The 20,708-nt window shown below is 36.0% G+C and overlaps 2 protein-coding genes and 1 pseudogene across 5 annotated transcripts in view; 2 read left to right on the forward strand and 1 right to left on the reverse strand.

Moving 5' to 3' along the window:
* LOC107665167 (tapasin-like) overlaps positions 1–2,953 on the forward strand; it is a 4,079-nt pseudogene extending 1,126 nt beyond the window's left edge.
* A 1,783-nt stretch (positions 2,954–4,736) lies between these two features.
* Positions 4,737–14,752, forward strand: daxx (death-domain associated protein). 4 transcript variants are annotated; one of them, XM_016455941.1, is made up of 12 exons: positions 4,737–4,829; positions 5,441–5,513; positions 5,761–6,000; positions 6,987–7,355; positions 8,301–8,432; positions 8,676–8,792; positions 9,771–10,002; positions 10,191–10,360; positions 11,234–11,390; positions 11,487–11,961; positions 12,605–12,725; positions 13,862–14,752. In XM_016455941.1, the coding sequence occupies exons 2-12, from the start codon at positions 5,499–5,501 to the stop codon at positions 13,919–13,921; spliced, it is 2,088 nt and encodes a 695-aa protein (XP_016311427.1). In that variant the 5' UTR covers positions 4,737–4,829; positions 5,441–5,498; the 3' UTR covers positions 13,922–14,752. The 4 variants fall into 4 exon arrangements, with proteins under 4 accessions (XP_016311427.1, XP_016311428.1, XP_016311430.1 ...); XM_016455942.1 differs by having other exon boundaries at positions 5,764–6,000; XM_016455944.1 differs by lacking the exon at positions 5,441–5,513 and having other exon boundaries at positions 4,753–4,829; positions 5,764–6,000.
* A 3,003-nt stretch (positions 14,753–17,755) lies between these two features.
* Positions 17,756–20,708, reverse strand: part of LOC107665126 (zinc finger and BTB domain-containing protein 22-like) — a 10,968-nt gene continuing 8,015 nt past the window's right edge. The window contains exon 4 of the mRNA XM_016455883.1: positions 17,756–18,813. Coding sequence (XP_016311369.1) covers positions 17,884–18,813 — 930 coding nt within the window. The 3' untranslated portion in view covers positions 17,756–17,883. The remainder of the gene's footprint in view (positions 18,814–20,708) is intronic.

The raw sequence follows: 20,708 nt of genomic DNA on the forward strand, positions 1-20,708 counted from the left end.
ATGTGAGAATGCGAGATTTGTTGCTGCTGAGGTAGACGCTCTCGCTCTTTCTCTGCTGTCTGTAGAAATTGTTGTTAATTCTTCATTTGGGAACGGCAGAGACATGTTACAGGTTATAATATAATCCAAAAATAATGGCAACAAATGATTTTTAAGTCAGTTTAATACGTTTAATCAGTTGAAACGACTTTCACAGTCAGTTTGATTCAACTTAACTCATATTTAACCGTTGCTTCTTGTCATAGGCTTAGGCTACTTTTTTCAATTAATATACTAATTAATAAAATGAATATTATTTATTTTGTATTACATATTGTTCATTCATTTATTTTTAACACCGCACCCCCAGCACCCCCATTTTTTCGTGGGCTACACTCCTGGGGGTGCTGCAGCACCCCTACTTCCCGTGGTAATGGCAGCATGTGCTTTTGAAAAGATATTTGTGTTGATTTATCTGCTATATAACTTGTTGGATTATATATGGACTATACAGTTGAACCCTAATCCTATAACTCAGAATCTTCAGCCACAGATCTTATTATCTCTATATATTATACTGACACCTGTTCTGAAGTATAAGGCAACTATTTGATGATGTTTAATCTTTACTGCATGTCTTCCTCCAGATCCAGCTGGCTCGTTCTGCAGTGCTGCTCTGAATCCACCCAAAGTCTCTGTGAACAAACCCAAGTGTGAGATTAACCCTTTCATGCCTCACGCCTCCATGGTCAGATGGGCGTCTGCTCTCACTGACTCCGCCCAAAGCCCAGTCTACCTGCAAGCTGATTGGTTCTCAGTGGCAGCACAAGGACTTGACGAGCAGCTGACGCTGTCCAATGTAAAATGTGAAGAGCCTAAATTTATGTTATATTGCAGAAATAATAATAAATAGCGTACATATTACTGCATATAATAATATATAACAGTATATACTTGCATAATATATTATATAATAAATTATAATAATTGTTTGTAAAGAGCCAAAAGGTAGAGCAGGTTTCTCATGTATTGCATAAAAATTGTATTAATATATTGCTTACCTGCATGTAATATTACATACTTTATATCGGCACAGTAGTTATATAAAAATGATAATAAATGCATATAATGTCATTTATAATAATTATTAGTGGTAGTAATATTATTAGTAGTAGTATTATACTGTACATAATATGTGATTACATATTTGATTTGTATTTTTTAAATTGATTTGCATTCCAATTAGATTTTGCAATCAATATATCTTATGATTTGATTTCATATTTTATTTGTATTTTAAATAAAAAAAAAGATTTGCATTGCAAAACGATTTTGCAATCCATGTATTTTATAATTTGAGTCATTAAAGTAAGGGGGACTAAACTCTGTTTAGCCCTTCTGAGTTAATGAGGGTTAAACACTGTCTTACTTTGCTCAATTAATCTAACTTTTTTTCTCTTACGTTCTTGAAGTCATTCTGAGTGTGTCCAGTAAAACTCCTGTGGTCCGCTCTAGACTGGGAGAAGCGTTTCTGTTGGACTGTGGGTTCTGGGTTGATCCGTCTTCTCCGGTTCACGGCTCTGGATTCTCTATCGAGTGGCGCTATCAGTTCCGGGGTGAAGGACGGCTGGTCCTCGCTTACGACGGCAAGAACGATCGGTTTGCAGAGACATCAGAGACCGGAGCCGATATCGACATCACAGGCCTCTATGAGAAGAATCTCAAGTGAGACACTCAGGAACTTACATCTGCACGGTCTATCTTCCTCACCTGCTGGCTCAGGTAGCTGTGGACCTGGAGATAGTTGGTGAGATGATGCTGTAGCCATCTAGTTTATCAACTCTATGTGTTATAATAAATTTCAGTTATATGTAACCACTCCCTCTTTTCTTCCAGAGCCTCCGTCTCTCTCCATCTACCCGTCTCCTCTTCCTCTGCTGGTTCCTGGGCAGGTGCTGCTGGTTCAGTGTGAGGCGTCTGGTTTTGCTCCTCACACTCTGGATCTGAGCTGGGAGTTCAGTGGGGCAGACGGGACGTCCCGCTCTCTGGGTCAGGGCAGTGTAACGGGTCACAGACAGGCGTCTGATGGCACCTTCAGTCAGAGCAGCCGTCTGGAGCTGGACTCGGTTGCGGTGGAGACGTCACCTGTGTAGCCAAACATGAGGGAGGAACACGTCAACCAAAACATTTTATTTTTTTTTAGATTTCATTTTATCTTCTATTTGCATTTTCAAAAGAGTATTTATGTCAGTGAGAATGTATTGCAAGACTTGATGTGATGTTTTGTTTATCAGGTGTCAGTGCTCCTTCTATTGAGGACTCGATGGCGATGGTTGCTGTTGCACTTGTTCTTTACGGCACGATAAAGTTTCTTTCCTGGACATTCAGCTCTTCTGGTAAGTTGGTTCAGTCTGATCACTGCAATCTTTGTTTTTTTTCTAGTATCACTGCATTAGAATTATTTGTTCTATAGTAAAAAAAATACTGTATTGCAGTATAAATAGACTAATATTGTGTTTGTGATACAGTATGCCCTGGAAAATATTAAACATCCAAGAACGTTAATGTTAATAGAGTTTTATTGATGAATATTTTTTGTTTTCATATAGACTCCAGTGACACATATTTAAAGGATAAGGTAAATAACAATCATTTTTGCTAAACGGCAAAAAACACTCTTAAAAGCTTTAAATTTCATTCATCTTTAGTTTTCATGTATAACTGTGTGTTTGCTTATTGTATATCTTTGTCTCTTCTGTAGAAGAAGAAGTAAATCTGGACCTGGAGGGGATTTTAAAGGCTGAATAGAGTGCAGTGAAACTGGTCTTGTAAAAAACCTTTGAGAATAGTTGAATGTGTGGAGTTTCAGACTTTGCTTAAGATTTGTAGACTGCTGTACATGTGATCGGGTTGGTTTTGCTGTGCACGTTTTTTTTTTTTTATTTAAAGATTTTAAATGTCAGTTATAGAAAATGCTGGAATTTTTTTTTTTTTTGTAATGTGAAATGTAAATTGTTTGTGTTTTAAATACTGCTGAGTCTGAGCTTTGATAAACAGAACTTGATTGATGAAAACTCAGTTGTTTACAGTTATACTTGTTAGTGTGGAGCTTCAAAGAAGTAATGACATGTTTGTTAAATCATTAGGATGTTACCTGCCTTTCTCTCTCTTAACTCTTGAAGTCCCTGGAGGAGGGAATCAAGCAGCAGATGTATTCTTTTTTTACTTTGTTATAAACAGGCAAAATACAGAGGATATATGTCAGACATCTGATCTCCTATTCAAACTCACAATTTTATTACTTCATTTTCTCAAACAAAAGGCCATGTTGCTGCATTCTTTGTAATATTTAAATAGCATTTTCTGTAACTAGCACAAACAAAACAAATTGAAAAAGCACTTTATGAGTTCTAATGTCCTTATTTTGTAGGTCAAGTATGGCCCCTGTATTTGAGTTGCTTTATTGTGCAACCATGGTCCAAACATGATGAATACTGTATATCAACATGCATGATGTCAGAAAGGAAATGAAGGATATATCCCAGGTTTGAACAGAAAGATAAGAGTAAAGAAAATGCATACTTCATTTTTCAGAGAAAATAATATGCTCACAAACAGCAAAATATTGGTATTTTATTAAAAGGTTGCTATTTGATATATTGCGACATTATGTCACAATATGACATTCAGACATTATATGAAAAATTAAATTAGTGAAGGATGAAATAAAATAAATCAATCAAACAGAAAATTCCAAAAATTAGATTAAAATGCAAAATGGAAAGTTGCGTTTTAATTCCATTTTTCTTAAATCATTAAGTTATTTGTGTATTTTTTCCTTCACACAACTTGCTAATGAGAGGATTTCATCAATCATCAGTAGGCAAAATGTATGAAACCATTAAGTGGTCATGTCAAATAATTAATTCCAACCTGATGACCAATGAGCGTAGAGGAGTTGGTTTTTTCCAATTTTTATTAAAAAAATTCACCCCATTTGCCTGCCACAATTATTTACCAAACTTTCCGGCTTCTCTTAATGGTGGCATGCTAACATTTTGGCCAATAAAATAAAATCTTTAGTAAGAAAACCTATTAAAAAACATATCAAGAAAGCAGCTTAATAACAGTGGACTACTTGGTGACTGCTGCATATCATAAAGTTGCTGAAGTGAAAAAGTTAAGTGAAACATACAGCATAAATCATAGAGGTCTGAAGCCAAAATGAGGCCTATAGACTCCTGATTTCATTCATGCTGTTTCCAAGCTATTCTACATAACAAAAATGAACTATAGGCCTATATTAAAAATAGACCATAGTCTATTGAATCAATACTGATCACTGAAGTGAGATATCAACTTTAGATGCTCCAAAAAGGCCTGTTTTTTTTTTTTAAAGGATCTTACCGGCCTGTTTTCTTGCCCTAAACTCATGGGGTCCCCAGAATGATATCAGGATGCAGATAAACATTCAGTTGAATTTGTAAAACAAGCTTAGTCTGAAAAACATACTGAACACATACTGGGAACCTGGTGAGTATCGGTTTTGTTTCTGGAGAAACAAAAACACAAGATGCACATGATCTGACGACATCACGTACAATTTAGTTTGATGCCACATTTTACTGTAAACTGAAGAAACGTCCTCCGAGTTTCTGTTTGGGTCGGGGCCTCCTGTTCCCTGCGCGGCGCTGATAAGCATCCGATACCACTGCGGCCAAAATCTGATCGCTGAAGAAACACGTACAGCGCTCAGCCAATGAGCGATCAGATTACTGGCCGCCAGCGAATCAGCGCGTCTCATGTTGAGCCGTACTTAGATCAAGCGCTGAGTTCCAGGATCCGAGCGCGTAAGTTGTTTCTGATTGTCTTTTATTGATTGATCAGTAACGAGGTTTTATAAAAAATTATTTTGTGATGAGTTTGTAAAGACTGTGAGGAATATGACATGTTATGTAGTTACAATTCATGTTCGAGGGTTTAAGGCTTTTAACTAAAAAAAACAAAAACGGAAGGAAGCTGTACGTTACTGCTTGACCGAATTAAAGAGCTACAGTCTCTAGATCAGCAATCTGACCTAAAATATTATATTTATGACATATAATAGGAAATTATTATTATAATTTTAAGTTGTCGTTAGCCTTAGTCATCCATTACATCTGGTTGCTATGGAATTAAATTAAAAGCTACCATGGTAAATATAGTTACCGCTAAAACACCATAGTCATTACAGTTGTTATGATCATTACTCATTATATATAGTCAGTCTTTTGTTTCTTTTTTATTACAGTGGTGACTAATACCATCCAAAACTATTTTAAAGAGCAGTTTGCTTTTAGGTTTCTATGACATACCAACGTATTTACGAATATTGAAATTATTTGGCCGTATTATTACATTTATTAACACAATGTCTCTTGCATGCAGAAGTTTTACACTGATTAATATATTTTTTCTCTAGGTACATACGGATTTTGGCATCTCAGTTTGGACTTTGACTGTGTCTCTTGACCAATTCGATGCTCAGTGCTCAAGTATGTACAGAAAAGCTGAACCAATAAATATTAGATACATTAATGCATACTGTGTAGATGTTGAGATATCAAAATGCAATTGGATATGCATTGCGATTTTAAATATAGCTTAAATATAACTATATCTACTCTGTTGGCTGGGTTATGACATCAGTATAGAGTGAAATCATAAGCAGTAACTGTATGTTTTCAGGTTTTGGTGTAACTGAAATGCAGGCCTGACACCTCCACATTCGTTACTCCTCAGCAGATTCTCTCTCCTCCCTTCTGGATGGCCGGAGCAGTGATGGACAGCATTGTGATCCTTGACGATGAAGAAGCTTCCACATCTGCATCTACGTCCTATTCTCGTGCTACGAACTGCCAGTTAAAAACACCTGTGAAGAACCAGCTGCCGCCTCCAACACACATCACACAGTCTCCATTCGCCTCTGCGAAGAAGGATGTGCATGTCCTAAAAGTGGAGAATGAAAAACTCTTTGCAGAGGTATGTTTGTTAACAATATTTATGTGTCAGAATATACTGACTGCATACAACAAAAATAGCTAACAAGACAACAGTTTAAAAAAAATATGATGTTGTCTGACAAGGTTTTTTTAGGATTTCTGCACGTCTTAAAATGTCTTAATTTACACTTTCACAAATAAAGGCCTGACAAAGTCTTAAACTGGAGCAGAAAGTCTTAAGTTCATAAAGTCATCATGGCAATAAATGTTGCATGCAGTGCAAAAAAAATTAATATCTGTTTTCCAATACAAATATCTAAACATCCTTAGATTAAGATGCATATATTTGAGGTGCAAAGTGAAGATATGAAGTCTTGTTTTCTGAGAAATTTCACTAAATTAAATGTTTATGCTTGAAACAAGAACAAATATGTCAATGGGGCACAAAAACGTGTTTTCCCTTTGAATGAAGTTTATTTTTCTAAGCCAACATTGGAAGATATTTGTTCTTATTTTATTCATAAACTCACTTCATTTTGATTACTTTTTCAGAAAACAAGACTTCTTATCTTATGTAATTTTGCTTCTCAAGTAAATGTAGCTTGATTTAAGAATCTTTAGACATTTGCACTGGAAATACTGATGAAAAACATTACTTTTTTGGAGTGCGGTCATAAGATACAGTAAAAGTTATTTCCATATTCTAGTAGTTGGGAGCAGAGCTATTGAAGCTTTAAGCTGTATATATACAGTTTGTTTTGTAAAATGAATTAAAAAGTCATGGAAATCTAAAGGAAAGGTGTATTTTCAAAGTTTGAAGCATTGTAGTACAAGAAATGTACATTTAGAGAACATATTAATGCACTGTGTTCCAATCAATTTATTCCCTGAATTTTCTTTACTTGGTCTTAAATTTATCATAAAACCGGCAGAATCATATTATCATATTAAAAGTATGTTGTGTTTTTCCTCCTTTTTCCCCACTTGAATCTAACCCAATGCTGCCCCTTTATTCTACTCGTCCAGTTTGTGGACCATTGCTCCAAATACTCTCAAGACCATCCCGAGGTCGTGACCTACCTCCAGACCAGATACTCTAAGGCCCTGCCGACCTTCCTGACGTCGGTGGAGTTTCGTAACACTCTGGGCCGCTGCCTCACACGAGCCCAGGCCAACACTGGCAAAACCTTCGTCTACATTAATGAACTCTGCACCGTTCTTAAACAGCACACAGCTCGGAAAAGGAGCTCCATACAGTCTGTCCCCTCCCAGACAAAACCTGAGCAAAAGAGCAACGGGACAAGTGTAAAGGAGGAGGAACAAGTTAAAGAAGAAGAGGAAAAGCAAGAGGCGGATGAGGAAAATAAGAAAACGAAAAGGGCTTCAAGGAGACAGGTATTAGAGCAATCCACTGAATTTATATGCTGAGAAGGTTGATTTGACAGTGGACTTGGATTTTTATATTAACACTATTGGATTTCAAAAGCTTTGGTTCCAGTAAATTTCCATAGGGATGGAAATTACTTGTAGTTTATCCATAGGGAATTTTAAAAAAATCAGTAAAGAGTTTGGATGCAGTGTTTCATTTAAAGTGGGGTGTGGGATATTCCTATTTGAAAGCGATGACTTCTGGCCATAAAAGTGTTTTATTGTACAAACTGCCAGTATACATTGTATACATTTAAAAATAAACAAGTAAACTACAGAAAATTAACTGGTAATATTCTGCCAGGATATTATCCAGTAATTTAACACACATTTCCATTAATCATAAAACACAATGCAAAGAAGTGCAAAATACAGGTTAAACACTTGCAAAAAATGTATATGTATTTTTTTTACAGTGTATAAGTAGGCTTCTGCAGAATATATCAAGACTTACAAATATCTGTGTGTGCTAGATCTGTACCAAAAGGTTTATTTGTTCATGTTAAAGATATTTTTAATAAATAAAATGTTTGGAATTTACTTCTTTAAAATGCTACAGTTGTGCTTTATACTTGTGGACATTGAAATGAGCTGAGAGATTTTGACTGACTATATATTCATGTGCATTGTAATTTGTGTGTGTCTCATGTTCTGTTTCAGATCGCATACTTGGAAAACCTGTTGAAGGGAATATATCAAGACTTACAAATATCTGTTTGTGCTAGATCTGTACCAAAAGGTTTATTTGTTCATGTTAAAGATATTTTGAATAAATAAAATGTTTGGAATTTACTTCTTTAAAATGCTACAGTTGTGCTTTATACTTGTGGACATTGAAATGAGCTGAGAGATTTTGACTGACTATATATTCATGTGCATTGTAATTTGTGTGTGTCTCATGTTCTGTTTCAGATCGCATACTTGGAAAACCTGTTGAAGGTGTATAATGAGGAGATCCGCCGGCTGCAGGAGCGGGAGCTGAGTATAGACGATCTGGAGAAGGAGGACTCCAGTTATATTCAGGAGCACAAGCTCAAACGCAAGGTAAGTCTCTTCATTCCTGCGGTATCGTTCCTGATTTGGTTCAATTCAATAGAAAGTTCCGGAAAAGTCTCTGTACCTTGTTTTCAATAAATAGTCCTTTATGGACAAAGTTCTGGAAGTTACGGAGTGTTGTCATATTAAATCAAACCATTTTGATACAATCAACTGACTTTGAAGTCATGAGATTTTATCAGGTGTTATAAGTTCTTGTTCGGATCTTTAATGTTCTTTGTGTGGTCTTAGATGATGAAGATCTATGACAAACTGTGTGAGCTGAAGGGCTGCAACACACTGACGGGTCGAGTGATCGAGCAGAAGATTCCCTACAGTGGAACACGCTACCCAGAGATCAACAAAAAGGTGCTTCTTTTGCTTCTGAAGTCACGTTCCTCAAGATTAGTTCTCTGGATTCTCATTACTCAGAATAATACTTCCTAATCTCCCCACTCCTCTGTCCTCAAGCCTATGATATTAAGCTTTGAAGCTATTGAAGCTTTGATCAGAAATGGATTGTAAACTTAAAATTAAATAGCATCAGAAAAAAACAGGGCTTATTTAAGACGTCTGCGTTTCACAGACAAGGCTTAAGCTAGTCCCAGTCTAAAATGCAGGTTTGAGCTGTCTCAACTGAAAATATCTTGCTCTGACACATCTTAAAATTTGTCAGTGCCATTGTTCTTTGTCAAGATTCACACCTGTAACATTTTCTTCTAAGGCATTTTTGTAAAAGCTGCTTAAATATCTTAATTTAACTAAGGCCTAGTCCTGGCTTAAGCTAAGCCCCATCTGTGAAACCGGGCCCTGATGTTTATCTTAAATTTATTTAATAAAAAAAATGGTTAAATGAAAAATACACCCTAATAAAGGTAAACATTGCTCATGGAATGAAATCCAGGAGGGCGAATATTAAAGGGATAGTTCACCCAAAAATAAATATTTTGTCATTTACTCATCCTCACGTCGTTCCAAACCTGTATAAGTTTCTTTCTTATGTTGAACATAAAAGAAGATATTTTGAAGAATGCTGGGTAATCAAACAGTTGATGGTCCCCGTTGACTTCTATAGTATTTCTTTCCCTACTATGGAAGTCAGTGGGGACCAACAACTGTTTGGTTCTTCAAAATTCTTCGAAATATCTTCTTTTATGTTCAACATAAGAAAGAAACTTATACAGGTTTTCTAAGAAAGAATAGAGGTTTGGAACGACATGAGGGTGAGTAAATGACAAAATATTCATTTTTGGGTGAAGTATCCCTTTAAGAAAAGAATGAATAATGTATCATTTTTCTTTGCTTTCCTTTTCGTCTTTACTGTCTTCTTTTCTCTTTGGTTTGTAGATTGAACGCTACATTAACAGTCCAGAAGCTCTTCACAATCCGCCGGACTACACCGATATCCTGAAGGTGGTTCAGCGCGCCAACGAACGCTACAAACTCATGCTCACCCGCAAACAGGTGACACAAATCGCTCAAGAAGCCTTCAGAGAAACGGGCAACAAACTGCAGGAGAGACGCCAGCTTGACATGGTCTACAACTTCGGCTCCCACCTCACCGATTCCTTCAAACCTAGTAATTCAATTCAGTTACTCTCCAATTCAGCTAGAGAACATAATCAAGTCTTATTGTATTAGTCTTATGTTTTACACTCGCCAATAATTTCTGCACATTTCTGGATTGATGTAAACATGGATGGGCTCCAGTAATATTTAATGATTGTAAGTTCAGCATTCGAGGTGAATGTCCTGTGTTTCCTTCAGCGTTAGACCCTGCACTCACTGATCCAGCACTAAATCGCAAACTCCGCTCAAACAGAGACGTGGCTCTCAGCAGCCTGGAGGAGGTGATCACCAAATACTCTAATAAACAGGAAGACATAGAGGTAGAGGAAATGAGGAAGAAACAAGAGAGAGACAGACAGAAAAAAGAGGTAAAAGAACCAAATATGTTCTTATATATTGTTTGTTTTGTTCAATAATTCATTTCAGTATTCGGTTTTTCTCCAGTAGAATCTGAAATGTCTTCAGTTATAGAATCAATCTAAAATGTAAAATACTTAAAAATTTATTTAAATTCATACATACAAAAAAATATTGAAAATAATGATGATTATATTTTATAGTAATCAAAATAAAAGATAATTAAAAAAAACTTGTTTTTTGATGCAAAGATACTGATGAAAGATATCGTTTATATGTAAGATATAGTGCTGGGCAACGATAAATCATCCAAAATAAAAGTTTTTATGCACATAATATATGTGTGTGTACGGAGTATATTTATGTATGTATAAATACACATGCATGCATATATATTTAAGAAAAATCTGTTATGTTTTTATATTAAATATATTTATATATAATATAAATTATATGAATATAAATATATACATGTAAATAGTTTCAAAATAAATGCTGTATGTGTCTTTATATATACATAATAAATATACACAGTACACACACACATTATATAAACAAAAACTTTTATTTTGGATGTGATTAATTGCAATTAATCATTGGCCCAAAAATTAAAAATATTATTATATTCTTTATTTATATTATATTTTAATTAATACATTAATGTTTTAAAATATTTAAAAATACAAATTTATAATACAAATAAAAAATAATAAAATTAACTTGTTTCTTGATGTAAATAATGCTGTTATTACATTACATAATGACTTTATTTAAAATATAAATATAACATTTATTCCTATTTCTGCATTGTCCTAAATGAAGCCAGAATCTCCTTGAAACCACGAGCAGTCTTGAATCGGTTTGTCCTTCCGTCACATTTTCAGGCACTTAATGGGCAGCAGAGTGACAGCAAAGAAAAAGAGAGGGAGGTACTGGAAGAAAAAGAAGAAGAGGAGGAGGAGGAAGATGAAGAAGAGGATGATTCCTCTGATCCTGACATTGAAGAGGAGATCCAAGCCAGTCGAGAACAAGCTGGTCCAGGTAAGAAATGCATAAATCATCTTCATCTCCTTCCTTCATGTTGCTTTGCCATTTCCTGGAGGGAAAACCCATTTCTCCTTTGCTGATGTGTTTCAGATGACGATGAAGAGGACGTCGAAGAGGAGCAGATGAACAACAGTGACAATGATCAGCCGATGGAAGAGAACTCTCCTCTGTCAATCAAGTCTTCCGTCCAGGACACAGAGGAGGATCAGGGCGATGAAGACCAGCGGTCTCCAGCCAGCAGCACACATGAGATGGGACCTGTGGAAACAAACACAAACGGCAGACCTGCAAAACAAAGCCCTCCCTTCATAGAGACTTTGGATCCTATGCCTACCGACGAGACAGAACTTATTTCCTGGAATCACATTAAAAGCACCGCTAACTGCACTGAGACTGTCTCCAACAATCAGGACACACCGTCAACCCCTATGAGATCAGCCACCTGCAGTCCACTACCTCAAACAAGCCCTTTGCTGATCGACGAGATGGGCAACTACAAGAAGAGGAAACGATCCTCGACTGAAACCCAAACTGCTGCCTTCAATAGGAACTGCACACAGGACAGGTAAACCTGAATGAATCGTGCAGACTTTCCATTAAAAGTTGTGATTTAATAAATTACTATTAAATTATAGGGATGTGATGATGCTCCCCGAGCCGGTTGAAAATCGATATAAATATGTGACGATTCAAGTCAGTTGAGATTTGTGGTGGGGGTTTATATGAATGTATCTCTGAGGGGAAATGACTCTCTTTAGAAAAGTTGACATGGTATTTTCTTGTCATCTATTATGCATGTTAACGTAGTGTTTATAAGCAACCAAGGAAACACTATCGCTGCTGTTCGCTAAGCGCCACCTGCTGTCAGAGAGTAAATTTGCATTCTCATTCAGCCAGTGTAGACATAGTTTAACAAAAAATATATTTTTCACCATTAATATTTTTTATCATGATAGTGAATATTAATCTATGAATATTTATCTATTTTCTATGATGTTAGAAAATTAACTTCAACAAATGATTTTTTTCATGAATCACCCATTGTCAAGATTTCAATCTCATGAACATGTTAAGAATATCTATGGCTGCTGGTCTGTGCTAGGATGGATGTCAAGATTTTCACTGAATACTGATTTGATCCTTTTGTGTTCTTCTGGAGGACAAGCTTGCTTCATGCAGTTGTGTTTTTCTCTGTCTGTTTTTCTCAGTGATATTCCTCTGGATATGGGTGTGATCTGTCCTGAGGAAGAAGATTTAACCAGGACGAGGAGTTCGACTCGGGTCACGGTCCGAAGCTCACAAGCCACGCCACCGCCTAAGAAAAATAAGGTGACTGTGTCTGTTTGCTTTTAGTTTGCATTGAAACAGTGCAGTAAATGCATTTGAATTTCTGCTGAATTGCTTTTTCATGTTATTATTACACCATTCCTGTAGCAGAAAGGCTGATTTTATCCACTCAAATATTTTAGCATGACCATATTCCATTGCAACTTACTCAGTCTCCACAGGAAATTCACTGCTTTTTTATTTTCATTAATATAGTACTATATTATTTATGAATATTTTGAATTTATTATTTATTTATTTTTTCATTTTAGTTTAAGTTTTAGTAATTTTGTTGTTTTATTTATTTATTTTTAAATATGTATATTTTATTATTATTTATTTTTATTTTTTAACTTATTTAAGTTTTGTACTTCTGCTTTACACAAAAATGAGAAATGCCAACTTACTGAAATATTTACTGAAATTATGGAGGTAGATAAAACAAGAAAAAGACATAGAAAAAAGTATGATCTTATCGTTTGTTTTGTCCAAAAACGTTTTTTTTTTTCTTTTTTAAACTTTAGGAATATTGCTGTGGTTCACTTAGGGATCAAGTTTCATTGGTTTGCATCAGCTTTATGAATTTTTATTTCAGCTTTATGAATCAGAAACACAACAAGGCTTGAAAATTTGTCAAGCCTTTGCATAAATATTAGATAATAAATTAAATAATTATTTTTAATATCGAAAATAATTAGAATAATTATATTTATTAATAATAAAAATATTTTAGCATGACTGTATTCCATTACAATGCTTTCAGCCATCTTAATAAAATTACCGCTGTGTTATTTTAGTATCATTAATACAGTATTTATATATTTTTTATTTTAGTTTAAGTTTTAGCTTTAGTAATTTTGTTGGTTTGTGTTTTTATTTTTAAATGTCAGTTTCATTTTAATAGTTATTTTCAGCTTTAGTCATTTTAGTACTTTAGTACTTTTAAAAAAATGAGAAATGTTGGCTTGGCGAAATGTTGGTAAATATTTACCCGACGTATTACAAAGTTTTTTATTTGGTGTCAATTAATGTGTTTTTTTTAGTAGTTTTAGTTACAGTAACACTGTGACTGAGCATTACATACAGCATCATAGGCCCATTAAAGAAAGCGCTAACTCCTGTCTTTCCTGTGTTCACAGGTGAACGTGGCGACTCAGTGCGACCCAGAGGAAGTGATCGTTCTGTCTGATTCAGATTGAGTCACAGGGTATGAGCTGGCATCTCAGTCAGCGTCCTGCTCCGTTAGTGCCTGCCAGTGTGAACAGAGAACAAAAAACCTTTATTTTACTTTGGACTGGTTCAGTCAGGTTTTGAGCCACTTGTACGCAATGCCACGGTTTACTTTTTATACAAGAGGAAATGGCATGCCGTTATTCATTCAGGCTTTTTAGAGGTATTTTGGTATATTGTGAATTGGACTTGCCTCTAAACATTCTTACTTCGAGGGTTTATCTTGTATTGTATTTATGGTTTTAGTTTGAGGGTTTGGAAGCAATCCTCATCTATGCCAAGAGTCATGAGGGGAAGTGAACTTTCTCTTCTCAACTCAATAAATGCTCCCATTTTGTGTAGTGTTTGACTTACATGTTGATAACTTTGTATAGTGCACTGTGGATTTTTTCAGCAGCATTAATTTTCCACGTAAGTTATGAGCTACTTTACATGCTCCAATTTACAAACATCGGAAGCTTTGTTTTCAGATTACATCTTAACGAAATAGTTCACCCAAAAATAAAAATTCAGACATTAATTTCACCTCCTTTTTTGTGTGTGCAATACAGAAAAAATATCAGGATATGGATTTAAAAGGACTTGAGAGTAAATATTGACAGTATTTTTATTTTTGGGTGAACTGTCCCTTTAACTGGCCTCAGGTGACGAAGCACAAGAGTTAAGTGTCCTCCTGCACTTGACATTTAGTATTGAAATGATTTCTGTAAACTGCTGATGATCTATTAAATTGATCAGTATTGTCATATTCAAAATTGTTTTTAATTACTCTTCTTAACTAATTGAGGATTTAATTGGCATGACAAAAGGTGCATCAAAAGAATGGTAACCATATTAAATCTGTTGTAAAAAATTATACTTACATTTATATTAATAACCAGGACAATATGGCGGATAAATAATACATCTCTCTCTCTCTCTATATATATATATATATATATATAATTCATCCATTCGTAAATCAGGTCTCAGCCTTCATGGAAGGCAAACATGTAAACTATCACTACTGGTTCACTATAGGCTACATCTAAAATACTGCAGGAGTTCAGTAGTTGGATGCCAGGTGCTTATGACTTTGTATTGAGGAGGTTGTGTCCCACTCAATGTTTACGGTGGTTTTAAGGGTAAAAGGACATACTGTAAAGCCAAAATGCACTGTGAGTTGATTCATTTAGTGATCCAACTACCTATAAACCTTGCACTTCCCTGCCCTTCAAGCAGCAAAGGCCCGTTCACACCAAGAATGATAACTATATTAGCATCCACACCAAAGCACAATAATGCTGTTTATTACAAGCATGCTCTGTGGTTTTGTGCTTGAGCTCTTTAATGTGGAATAGATTCTTATTGGCTGTCAATGTTTTTTAATAATTTATCTGGTGAAAAAAAGGCAGCCTCTATGCCTTCATTGATGTCGTTATTCTCACAGAATTTGAATGATTATTTAAGTTTTAAGGCGCGTTCACACCAAGAACTATGAAAAGTTCTCCCACTTTATATTTTAAGTGGGATTCTGGTGCTTTTATCATTCTGGGGTGCGTTTCCCAAAAGCAACTATGGTCGCAAGTTCCGTCGTTACCAACAGAGTTCAATGGAACGAACCACCATAGTTAGCGAACGATGCTTTTGGGAAACGCGCCCCTGATTGGCTGTCAATGTTTTTATCGTTCATCAGCTGAAAAAGTCCTGACAGTGATTTGAATCATATTGTTCAAGTCACTATCATAGTTGTGATGTGGACTTTGCCATTCACTTAGAATGATTATTTAGAATTAGATTATTAAAACTTTATAGTTGTTACTACATTTTTGTGAATGGGCCTTTATCGTTAGTTACGTTATTTGTGTGAACAGACCTTTATAGTTATCTTTATAACATATGTCCTTTTTGTGAACAAGCCTTCATAGTTCTCATTATAGTTATCGTTCTTTGTGTAAACAAACCTTTATTGTTATCGTTATAGTTATTGTTCTTTGTGTGAACGGACCAATATTGTCAACTTTATAGCTATCTTCAATTTCTTATGAATGAGCCTTTACAGTTAATCATTTTTATCGTTTTTTATGTGAATGTACCTTTAGATTTATCAAGATAGTTATCATCCTTTTTGCAATGACCCTTTATAGATGTCATCCATTTTGCGAACGAGCCTTTATTGTTATCATTATAGATTTTGGTGTGAACAGATCTTTATAGTTATTGTCATAAATATCATCCTTTTTTGCGAATAAACCTTTATCTTTTTCGTCATCGTCCTTTTTTACACACAAGCTTTGATAGTTATTATATAGTTATAGTTATCCTTTGTGTGAACATACCTTTATAGTTATCGACTTTTTTTGTGAATGAGTCTTCATAGTTATTGTAATAGTTATCGTTATTTATGTGAATGTAACTTTATAGTTAACGTTATAGTTATCCTTTTTGCAATTACCCTTTATAGTCGTCATCCTTTTTGCGAACAAGCCTTTGTTGTTATCGTTATAGTTACTGGTGTGAACAGACCTTTTTAGTTATTGTTATAATTATCGTCCTTTTTGCGAACAAACCTTTATAGTCATCATTATAGTTATTGTCCTTTTTTGCCAATGAGTCTTGATAGTTATAGTTATTATCCTTTGTGTGAATGTACCTTTATAGTTATCGCTATAGTTATTGTCTTTTTTGTGAACTAGCTTTTATAGTTATCATTATCACCCTTTTTGCAAATGAGACATTACAGTTATCGTTCTTGGTGTGAACGGGCCTAAAGACACCAAAGTGCAGAGGAAACTATATTCCTGCCTCTTATTTAGGAAAACAAGACATTCAAAACCTTTGAGAGTGAATATACTGTATATAGTTGAGTGACTGTACAATAAAACTTCACATCAAGAACGGACCAAACGAGTTACAGTAATGTACAACTCTGTACAACATAATATCATACACATAATAACAGAACGGCACTTTAGAGCAACAGTGAACAAATGTTCTGTGCTAGTGAGGCAGCTTGAACGTGATGGCGACGGTCCCGTATTCCTGGCTGGGATACGGTTTCGACAGTCACCATAGCAGCCTGGTCTTTAAGTAGATACATACGTGAGCTAGCAGTGGGCACTTGGTCATTGGTATTATTTTCGAACACACATGGGACATCTTGTATGGTGCACTCACCGACATGAGGTAAAGAATCAGACAATTGTGCACATAGGGCCAGATTTACTATCAGCTTGCACCAGCGCAAACCCTCATTTGGCGTTAAAAAAACTACTGTCAGGATTTACTAAAGACACGCAGTGGGAAATTAGCGCTGAAAAAGCGTGGACAGTTATTTTTGTGACTCAGCTAATTGAATATGCATTTGTAGGAGTTTCCCTTTCGATCAGTAAATTAATGGGAGGAGAGTATTTAAATGAATCACGCAACGCGATTTACTAAGATTTGCGCTTGTCAATTCACTGGTATTTGTGGCATTATTTAATGCCCCCAAAAAACATGCTTTAAAGCAGGCGGTAATTTGCGCTGCTCTTGGTAGATTGCGCTGGTCATTATGGAAAAGCGATGTTGTGTCTAATAATTAATAATTATAATAATAATTTATGCATTTAGCAGACGCTTTTACCCAAAGCGACTTACAGTGCATTCAGGCTATACATTTTTTTACCAGTATGTGTGTTCCCTGGGAATTGAACCCCCGACCTTTTGCGCTGCTAACGCAATGCTCTACCACTGAGCCACAGGAACATCTATGTATTATCAGGAGCGTCTGTGTTCTTTAATGTGCACCTTGTCAGTAAATCACCCGCAGATTTTTCCCCTCCCATCGGTGCTTTTATGGAATTGCGCTTTAACGCTAATTTGCCCTGTTTAGTAAATCTGGCCCATAGTCCCTTGAAACCAAAGACAAGTGTTCTGGTTTTATGGGACGGTGGTTTCTGAGGGAAACCTCTTAAGTGACGCTGCTTTCATCAACGTTACCCTCACAGACTTCTTCCACACACCCGCTACGATTGCCACCAATGCCCAAAACGCTAGATCCAAAGCCATGCGGCCCACTTTGAGAACTGATTCCAAGAAGAGGCCCAGAAGTGGCCATGTTGAGACAAGAAACGCTGTTGCTGCTCATGGAATGTTGAGACAAAACGGGGATCCCGCTTCTGGCACCAACGCTACCTTGATTGGTCTCGTTGGCTGAAGCGAGCTTCATGTGATGCGGTGGAGAAATGACCGACCTTTCGGATCCGGCTCTTCCTTCAGCTCTGCTGCGCCTCTCGCAATGCGAGCGATGCCTCATGAAGCTGTCGCGCCACATGAACTTCTTCCCGCAGCCGTGGCAGTCGTAGGGTTTCAGACCGGTGTGGGTCTTCATGTGCTCGGTGAGGTGATGCTTCATCTTGAACTTCTTGGCGCAGACGGGGCAGTGGAAGGGCCGCAGGTCCAGGTGCATGTTGATGTGCCGGTCCCTCATGCTCTTGTGCGTGAACGTCTTCCCGCAGTGACACATGAAGACCTTGCCTGAATTTCCAGCCGCGCCGCCGTCTAATCCTTCCATCCCGCTCCCCAAAGCTCCTTGGCTGGGTAAGTGGACCGCTCCGTGTTCGAGGCTACCTTTTAGAGACACCCCTGACATGCCTCCAGCGAGGCCTAATGGAGATGTAGACTCCAGGGTGGCTTGATTGTACAGGAGAATCTGGTTTCCCTGCATATCCAGAGGGAAGAGCTGAGCTCTGGCGGCCGTCAACTGAACCGAACCGAGCCGGGTGGACACGGTCCTGCTGGAGCACTGACCGGGATTCTCAGGAGCGTGTTGAGAGGACGTCTGGTCGATCAAACCCCTCTCAAACTTGAGGTAGTCTTCCGAGGACTGGCAATAGTCAGCCTAGAGGAAAAAAGACATTTGAGTAATTGAGGATGGTAAGTTGTTGGTGCACCTCACAAGTATGAATGTTTTTTTTAATGTTGTTATTATCTTTGCATCTCTTATTCTAATCCAGTTTTATCTATGGGTATAGTACCGTCTCAATCACAGATTTGCTGAAATGATCTGTCAGTTGTCTATTATTTAATTAAAAAAATGTTTGTACATTTTTGACAATATTTGATATACAAAAATATTTAGACACTTATGCCGCAATTAAAAAGGCATTTAAAAATGACAAATAATCCATGTGATTGGATTATATATCAAAATATCAAAACAATAAGTGGCACTTATTAAAAAATAAATAAATAATAATAATATATATATGTGTGGTACACACTTTTAATCAGAACACTTCAAAAATAAGGTTTTGAAGTGATATGTTTTCAAAATATTTGGTTTCAAAATATGAAGCAGTATATATTTAAAATTATGACAAAAAAAGTCCTGGGGACTTTCTGGTTGTCAAACTACACTGGTGGTTATTCTGCTTGGACACATGTGAGAACATATGATGAACTGACTTCATGCAGTCATTAAAAATTACCTTGAGACCAATTGGTTAAAAATGAATGTAAAAAGTGGCTTACAAAAATGAAGTTAGTTCTGAGAAAAGCTCTACAATCTTTTGTTTGCAGATGCTACTTGGTCTGATATTTTTTATCTAATGCAATGACATTTTTTGACATTTTTATTGTGTGACAAGCATCCAAAATTGTTTTATAGCTGGGCGAAAGCCAAAAAAAACCTCAATATATTTCTTTATATATATTCAAATGATTTTTCTGTTAGGAAACCCAAGACAAGGATTTCATTCACTCAAAAAATCCTATTCTAAAGTAACTTTTCAGTTAAAATATCTAATAATCATTGACACACACACAAAAAAAATACTTAAGAAGCCACACTGCATAAGATATTAAGACTTTTTTTTAGAGTATTAAGGCCCGTTCACACCAAGCATGATAACTATAAAGATAACGATAAAGATATAGTTCTAAAAATCATTCTCAATATTAAAGAATAGCATAGTTCACACCACAACTATAACGATAACGATACAGAGGAACGATATCGTTGTGATCACTTTCAAAACTATTTTTTTCCAGCTGATGAACTATAAAACACTGACAGCCAATCAGAATCTATCCTGCTGTAACGAGCTCAAGAATTTAAAGCGGCAGACGCATGTGCGCTTAGAATAAACAGACGATACCGTTCGCTGGTGTGGACGCTAATATCATTATCTTTATAGTTATCTTTATAGTTATCGTTCTTGGTGTGAACGGGGCTTTAGAGTATATTCAATGCGAGTGTATTTGGCCTTTCTGCACTGGCAGACTTTTTCACTTGTTTTAAGTCTAAACGAGGTCAAAACAAGTGAAGAAATCTACCAATGCAGTTATATTTTAAACTAGTCATTTTTGCAACTTAATTGGACAAATAAAAAGCATATTAAAATAATTGACATTTAAAATAATTCTTTATTTTATATCACAGACAAAATGGTATCCAATATATTAATAATATATCATCCAGCCCTAAAGAATTAAAGTTAAAGGGGTGGTTCATTGCGATTTCACTTTTTTAACGTTAGTTAGTGTGTAATATTGCTGTTTGAGCATAAACAATATCAATATAAAGTTACGAAGCTGAAAGATCAATGCAAACGGAGATATCGTCTTTTAAAATTCTGGCAGGCTGATAAGCGATATTAATGATGCAGTTGTTTACAATACAACCGAAGCACATGCCGCTGAGGTGAGGGGTGGGACGTTTAGCGCTAGAGGCGGTTTAGCCAATCACAACACACTGGGCTAGCTAACCAATCAGAGCCCATTGCCTATTTCTGA

The sequence above is a fragment of the Sinocyclocheilus anshuiensis genome, unplaced genomic scaffold, assembly GCF_001515605.1.
Source record: "Sinocyclocheilus anshuiensis isolate Anshui unplaced genomic scaffold, SAMN03320099.WGS_v1.1 scaffold379, whole genome shotgun sequence".
Taxonomy (NCBI): Eukaryota; Metazoa; Chordata; class Actinopteri; order Cypriniformes; family Cyprinidae; genus Sinocyclocheilus; species Sinocyclocheilus anshuiensis.